The 7,591-nt window shown below is 45.5% G+C and overlaps 1 protein-coding gene across 1 annotated transcript; it reads left to right on the forward strand.

Annotated features, from left to right (window-relative positions):
• The first annotated feature begins 575 nt into the window (after positions 1–575).
• On the forward strand, positions 576–6,836 carry mdkb (midkine b). Its single transcript, XM_005745144.2, has 5 exons — positions 576–748; positions 2,315–2,403; positions 3,893–4,063; positions 5,263–5,421; positions 6,361–6,836. Exons 1-5 carry the CDS (start codon positions 591–593, stop codon positions 6,378–6,380), a joined length of 597 nt encoding a protein of 198 aa, XP_005745201.1. The 5' UTR covers positions 576–590; the 3' UTR covers positions 6,381–6,836.
• Positions 6,837–7,591: the final 755 nt, after the last annotated feature.

Here is a 7,591-nt window from a genome sequence, read left to right on the forward strand (position 1 = left end):
CTCCAGATGACTTTATGTCATCCATAAGCGATGCATTTGACATGTTTCACATGTTATAGCCCAACAAGTTACTTATAGCAGTTTGATACGAGCAATCAGTTTTTGGCGCACCGTAACAGGGGCTTCCACGCGTGACTGAGCCATCAGCGCGCCTCGGCTCGGCTTTCACTCTGCTGCCCCTCAGAAGGGCTGAACATCTGGCAGCTCGTGCACAGTTAGCGCGAGCTTACACGTTTCCTTTGTTGTGCTACAGTCAGAGGCAACACCACGGTTACTGTTACCACACAGAACAAAGACGCGCGCCACCATCAGGCTGTGGAACATGTTGCCATGTTCACTCTGACCCAAGAAGTTTCAAATCGTCATGTTTTTAAAAAGTATCCCATTACTTTTGTAGTTAGATTCCTTCTTGCTGCTGGCAACACGAACAGTTTCTCTTTGTTTTTTAAGAAGAGTTGCCTCGTGCCCTTTCACCCACACCGAGTGTTTCCTAGAAGCCGTTCCACCTGAAACTCACCTGACACGTGTCTGTGGGCTGACGCGCACTCCACTCCGCAAACATTCACGCACACATTCTGCATTTCATGTAAATGAGCGGAGCTTGTTTTGTTCCTGGAGACTGGATTAAAGTGTGTGATGTCACCGTGCGCGTGCGCGTGCACGCGAGGGGTTGTTCGGGAGCTGCAGCTGAAGCAGCGACAGAAAGCGAGACTGCACCGCGCGACCGGCCGCTCCTCTCCAGCCCGAAGTAAGTGTCCGCGTTTGTGCCCATACTTCTGTTTTCACACTTTAGGTTGATTCTGCTGCTGCGGCTCATCGGCGACGCGTTTGTTTGCTTGTTTGTTTAGCTTCAGTTTAATCTTGTTGTTTGTTTACTCTTGAATGTGAAGGAAGGAAAGGCAGCAAGGGATTAAGGAAGGAGCCGAAACAAAGACATGAGGCAGAAACGGGAGCGAAGGAATCAGAAGAAAGACAGGAAGCGGAACGAAAGCTCGTTTTACTCAAAGCTTTACGTTTTTGACTCGTCTGGAGCGTCTCTCTCCAAGTCACCTGTGTGCGCTCTGATTGGCTGCGGGCAGGTGAGGGGTTCGTGCTCGCGGCCTCCGGTCGGCCTCCGGATGCCAGAATGAACCCCGAGATCCAGGAGGAAGTTCTCCTGATGTCGCCCCTGCTCCTGAACCAGAGGGAGCATCCCACTGCTTTTCTTTGTTTTCTGATGCAAATACGTTTCCATTCAGGGCGGGGGGCGGAGGGGGCTCCTCGGGGGTGGCACAGAATCTGTGTTAGGCTTTAGAGAAATGAAACCAGGCTAGAAGAGGCTTTGTTTTGGGCCAATGAATCAGTATTCTTTTGAGGGGAACTCTAAAGAGCTCATTCAGACGCTGCTCGGTCGCCCCCTCCCTCCTCCTCCCCCTCCTCCTCCTCTTCATTGATGGGGGGCAGACTGGAGACCTGCTGAGAGCCGGTTCTCTCCTCATAAAAGGCCGCAAGAGGAGCAGGATTTGCTGTGCCAGCTGACATGTGAAAGAGGACCATTGCTTTAATGGAGGCTGAAAGAGGAGTCTGTCATCTCGCAGCACAATGACAGCAGCGAGGGAGAGCAGGGCCTTCTGGGTAATTGACTCTCTCTCTTTGGAGGCTGCTCTCCATTTGTCCCCCGAGCCGACGGCTGCTGTTGCTGTGTGATGATCGCTGCCGTCAAACACCAAAGGAACGTGCTAATCCTGCAGCACACCACAGATACGTGCAAAACAACAGCCGAGTGTGTGTGTGTGCGCTGACAGCAGCTTCTGCATACATTAGCCCACTTTCATAATCCCACTGCTGCTGCTCTCACTACAATAGCCAGATTACTGGGCTGAGGCGCTGTGATACGGGAGGAGGTGAAAAGATTTGGTTTGGTCTGAATGTTTGAACCATCTGGCTCGATGACCCGCGTCCAGGCTGCGGATCAGCACACACACCACAACTCAACTCACATTCCTGTTTCAGCACAGACAGAAGTCCTGCTTTTCCAGCTCTTTGTATTTTGGCTGTGGATTCGTGTCTCTGTGATTCTGTGTTTGTGTTTCTGCGTAGTTGCTCTCGTGCTTCTTTGTGGCTTCGCTGTAGCCTTTCCGTGTCTCTGTCTCGCCGCGTGGCTCTTACTCGATCGGCTGCAAACATTAGAAACAAATGGAAGGTGTGGTTGTTCGTGGCAGCGCGTCCAGGCCTCTGGCTGCAGGGTGTCCACCTCTTTCTCACTGCTTGTGTTTGACTGACGTTGTATTGTGATGAATAATGTGTAAGTGTGAGTGTGTTTTTGTTTCTGCAGAATGCGAAGTTTGTTCTCAGTGACGCTGCTGCTGCTCCTGGCCCTGACGCTCACCGCTGAGGCCAGCAAAAGAGCCAAACATCACAAAGGTGTGGCTGTCCTTCATGTTCTGTCACCACACCGGGAAAGTCAAGTTTCTCTTCTTCTTCTTTTGTTAAAAAAAGTGCATTCCCAGGAATGCCTGTCACCACAGCAGGCATGCACTCAAGTAAAGCATTAAAGGTTAACGAGCATGAAAAACAAGTTTTTCCTGTTGGAAAACATCCAAAAAACGCTCTTACCAGTTTTCATCTTTAAATTCCAGACTAACTCAGGCAAAGCTTTCCCTTCTGCTTTAGTAATGATCTTTGTGTAAATGGCTGGAGTATAGTGACTGTGAAGCATTCAGTCCAGAGAGCTGCTGGAGACTAAAGAGGGAAAAGTTTCACGAAATGGACAAAAACACAATAAGACGTGTTTCAGGTGCAGCTGAGCTCGGCTGTCAACAGATTTGTTTTTCCAGGTTTGACCTGCCCGTTCTCAGCGTCTCATGCTGATGTACAGGAGCTCTCCCCATACGGAAAAGAAATAGTAAAAACTTATATGTGATTACTCATGAAAGTGGCCACTTTCTCATTACTTTCATACATTGTTTTAGTAAGTATCCAAAACATGCAAGTGTCATTATATAATTTTTCAAGGGATCTTATATCTGGTTTCACTCTTATATGCTTTTCATACAAGTTTCACACAAGACAGATACAAACTTTATAAGATTTATATATATCTTTTCCATATGGGTAAGCTCTCACTCTATTTAAATATGACATTTGATGACCTCGCTGCACTTTAATGACGGTATAAAGCCGTGGTTTGACCACCACTGGGATAGTTTCCGGGTTTTTCCAAGACTAGCTGCACAGGCAGCGGGCTGGAATACAACAGGAAACAAAAATCTGTTTGAGATCATAAAGCGATGCAAATGCAACGACCTGCAGAAGCTCACGTTAACATCCAGCCGAAGCAGACAGTGATGTTGTTGCTGTGAGCGGAGTCGTTTTCATCACAGCAACGATGTGCAAACGTGTCTGAGCGGGCCGTGGCGGTTTGGAGACAGGTTTCCTCCCACCAGGTGACCTGACCTGTGCAGAGGGTGAGAGTGTTGCAGGTTCATCCTCTGGGCAACTATTTGCTCACTGCAGCTATTTGCAATCAGTTGATGACGGTGCAATCACAGATCATTCCTCGTCACAAGTCCTAGTTTTATTCCAGTGTGACTGAGCTATAAAATCCCTCCTCACCTCACGCTGTCAGCACAAAACAAACATCAAAGAAAGAAACACTCTTCAGATTCAACAGAAACGTCTTTTAAGAGGTAGAAAAGCTAAATTTATCAGTGTTCAGTTATCCAGGTGGAATTAAACCACAAGTACAAACCTGTTCTTCTCTTTAGCTGAAACAAAGCAAAACGTTCTGCATGAAAACATTTTATGAGGCCACAAAACGTGAAACAGAAAAATGGCCTCCGGTGTGTTTAAACCATGTTGTGTCAGCGTGTTTGAGCCACTGCAGGTGTCTGACCAACTCTCTGCTCAGCAGGCAGGCATGACAAGTCCCGGACGACCTCCGAGTGCTCCCCTGCAGAGACTCGGTACGGGAAGTGCATACCTGAACACGGAGACTGCGGGGACGGTGTGAGAGATGCCACCTGCAAAGATCGCACCGACAAGATTCCCTGCAAGATCCCCTGCAACTGGAAGAAGGACATCAGTAAGACTCCACACAGCTGACACCACACAGGGCAGAGCTCCTCCGGATGGTCACAGGGTGGAGCTCAAGACACAAACTCTAACATCTACACATTTACACTCGGGGTTCGCTGCCCTATTAAATGCTCTGAATTTATCTCCAGGACATGATGTCTCCTCTAAAAGACAAAAAGCTCCAATAATGCATTTTATTGTCTTTGATTTAAAACAGTCAAACTACTCTTTCAAGGATGTTTGATATAAAGGAAGGTTGGAGATTGGCCTATAATTAGCTAAGACTGCTGGGTCTAGAGATGCTTTTTGAGTAAAGGTTTAACTACAGCTAGCTTGAAGGCCTGTGGTACATAGCCGATCATTAGAGATAGGTTGATCATATTTAAGATCGAAGAATTAATTAATGGCAGGACTTCTTTGAGCAGTTTTGTAGGAATGGGGTCTAAAAGACACGTTGATGGTTTGGAGGAAGTAATTATTGAAGTTAACTCAGTATTCTTAAACTTAGTTACAGCGCTTTCAGAAAGACGTCTACTGTGATCAAGTCTACTCCCCACTGCTGTGTAATCAATTATTGTAAATGTAAATGTTATCAGGAAATGATCAGACAGGAGAGTGGGTGGGTTCTGACAACACCCCCGAATGACTTGGGGGTGTTGATTCATTTAAAACAACACAATCATCCTGCTGCAACCAGGTTTCTGTCAGGCAGAGTAAATCGATCTGTTGATCAATTATTAAGTCATGTACTAACAGAGACTTGGAGGAGAGAGACCTAATATTTAATAATCCACATTTCACAGTTTCACTCTTCGGTGCAGAGGTGGATCTTTCGTGCTTCTCCAAAAATATTTCATATTTCTTACTAAAATCACTGAATGACCCTGTGAAGCCATGAAATAACCACCAGGAAACTCAAATGTTTCAAAACGGGTGTTTATTGAAAGAAAAGATTCAATCTCATTTTGAATAAATGAGCTGTAATTGTATTATTTTTGCTACATTTGGCATTTTTGTGACTTTATTCAGGTTTTATAGAATAAAAGAAAAATCCCACTGATGATTCAGAGAAGTCAAAAAGTCATGTAAATGTGCCAATCAATGAAAAATGAATCAATTTAAATGAAGCTGGCAGCGATGCGTCTGGGAGGCAGAGGGGGAAACGTGCGGCGGCTTTGTGGGTTCAAAGTTCAAATCTTCTTTCAGGTGACTGCAAGTACAAGTTTGGGCCGTGGGGAAACTGCGACGCCACCACCAACACCAAGACCCGATCAGGGACGCTGAAGCGAGCGCTGTTCAACGCCGAGTGCCAGGCCACCGTCAAGGTGTCCAAACCCTGCTCCCCCAAAGTGAAGAAGGTCAAAGGTGAGAGTCCTCAGTAACCTTTAACAGTCACTGCAACAGACGACGACACGATCAAGTCACGTGTAGCTTCTGATGATGCTTTCGTAGCAATACTGTGCAGCACCGTCGTGATAAAAATAAAAAAGCCACGTTGAGCTCAGACGCCACCAACATCGAGAAAATGGAGGAGGAGCTTAATGATGCCGTTGGTGTGCAGTCAGAGGCGGATCCTTCACTCTTATACAGAGACGAAAGGTTTTAGAAAGGATTTCAGGCGAGTAAAGCAAAGAGAACATTTGACTTTGTGTTTGTAAAGCAGCCACAAGATGCCAAAAATCGCTGTTTCTGCAAACCTGATCAGAATCTCTGAGCGTTTACAAAAACTACACTGAAGTTCTGAAGGAGGCAGGGCTAAAGGCCAGGTGAAGGTGGCTCACCTGGTTCAGCTGGAAACTCACGTGCACAAGGCTGCAGTTTCCACGTTATAGTGTCAGATAAAGACTCAACAATAATACTCTGAAAACCAGCAGGAGACAAAAAAGTTTCTCTAAAAAAGGAGTTTTTCCTTCCCACTGTCCTACTTGCTCATAGGAGGTCGTATGATTGTTGGGTTTTTCTGTGTGTATTATAGTAGCCTCCAACTTACAATACAAAGCACCTTAAGGTGACTGTTGATGTCATTTGGCGCTAAATAAATAAAGTTGAATTGAATTAAAAACCTGTTTCTTACTCGTGCTCCAAGCATCTGAGCTCTGAGCCATAACGCCGTCTCCCAGAGATCTGATTGGTCAGTAGGTGTTGCTAACCTGAAGCATTAGCTGCTGAGGCCGGTCGGCAGCACCTTCAGATTCAGACCTGATGATAAAACCTGATCTTCCTCGCCTCCACCAGAGCAAACGTGCGGGATTCATCATGGGGAACGATGTTGTAACATGAATGTCTGATGCTTTGCTTCCTCAGGCGAGAAGAAGTCCAACTGAAGGATGTACCGCGACAGAAGACAGCGGCGTTTCGTCCTCTTCCTCAACGATCGTCTTCCCTCCTTTGAATACACAAAATGAGAGACTCCTCCAAAACACACCGACCGCCTCTCCTTGCTTTTGATTCTTGTTTTTCTGGTTTCTGATTTGATGTTTTTCTGGATTAAAGCTTTTCCGACACTGTCCCGCTAGATGATGAGAATAATCCTCGTAGCTGATAGTTTGTTAACCATTACACTGAGATAGTCCTAAAGCTTGTACAGTAGCCACCTGTGAATTCAGACTAAACTGGACGCTGGTCCTCACGGGATCGTCACGAGTTTGTTTGTAGGCGAGTTTAGTTTTAAAGAATCTGAGAAAATCCTCTATGAAATCTATTTTTTAAACTATAGATTATTGTTGCTGCAGGATGAAACTGTACAAATAAGCAAAATAAAGACTGTACATTGCTTTGGTGAAGACTCTGGCGTGATTACTGGTGCACAGACACGATGGCTGTCATAATAATAAAAGGTTTGTGCATATTCAAGAACGGGGTTCAGTTTGGAGGCACAAATCACAAGCTTTGTTCACTACAGGAACTCAGTGACCCGAATCTTTAAGCAGACAGATCGACTTCTCCACATTTAAAGTGTCGGTAAGTGCTCCAGGAGTTCCTCAGGGTTCTATTCTCGGTCCTCTACAGTTTCAATTAAAAACACAAAAATCTGCTTTAACTCTGCTTCTGGTCTCCACCAAGCAACCTCTGAGGCAGCCAAAGTCCACTAGAGCTCCAGCAGAGTCATAGACTTTCATGTTAAAACTTTCTACCAGAAATAAGCATGTTCACAGCCTTAAACGTGTTTCTTAGCAGTAATGACGCTGTTTTATTTCCTTTATTGTGCTGCATCTACCAAACACTTTCTTAATAATAAAGATGAACAGTAGCTGCAGCCTTGACAGCATTTATGCCTTGTTACATAAGTCACTGCTCATTAAACACATCATGGAGAAGCAGCAGGAAGTAGATGGATTAATTAACTACATAAACATCAAACATTTACAGCCCAAATTGTGATAAGAGGCCATGTCATCTGAGCTGGAAATGGAGACATGATGGCATTATCTGCTTTGATTTAAGGACGTTTTGCACCACCGGCTGTTTGTCAGACCAACCACTGAGCTGCAAGGATGGAAACAACCTTTTGTTCGCATTTGTTTTGCCCATCTTA

This window comes from Pundamilia nyererei, unplaced genomic scaffold, assembly GCF_000239375.1.
Source record: "Pundamilia nyererei isolate P.nyererei 1_Seehausen unplaced genomic scaffold, PunNye1.0 scaffold00154, whole genome shotgun sequence".
Taxonomy (NCBI): Eukaryota; Metazoa; Chordata; class Actinopteri; order Cichliformes; family Cichlidae; genus Pundamilia; species Pundamilia nyererei.

Excerpts from the sequence above, each read along its gene's own strand:
- mdkb (XM_005745144.2), top strand. The coding sequence starts at position 591 with ATGAGCGGAGCTTGTTTTGTTCCTGGAGACTGGATTAAAGTGTGTGAT. Across the intron at positions 749-2,314 it reads CCGCTCCTCTCCAGCCCGAA|AATGCGAAGTTTGTTCTCAG; the intron begins GTAAGTGTCCGC and ends TTGTTTCTGCAG. Across the intron at positions 4,064-5,262 it reads CAACTGGAAGAAGGACATCA|GTGACTGCAAGTACAAGTTT; the intron begins GTAAGACTCCAC and ends ATCTTCTTTCAG.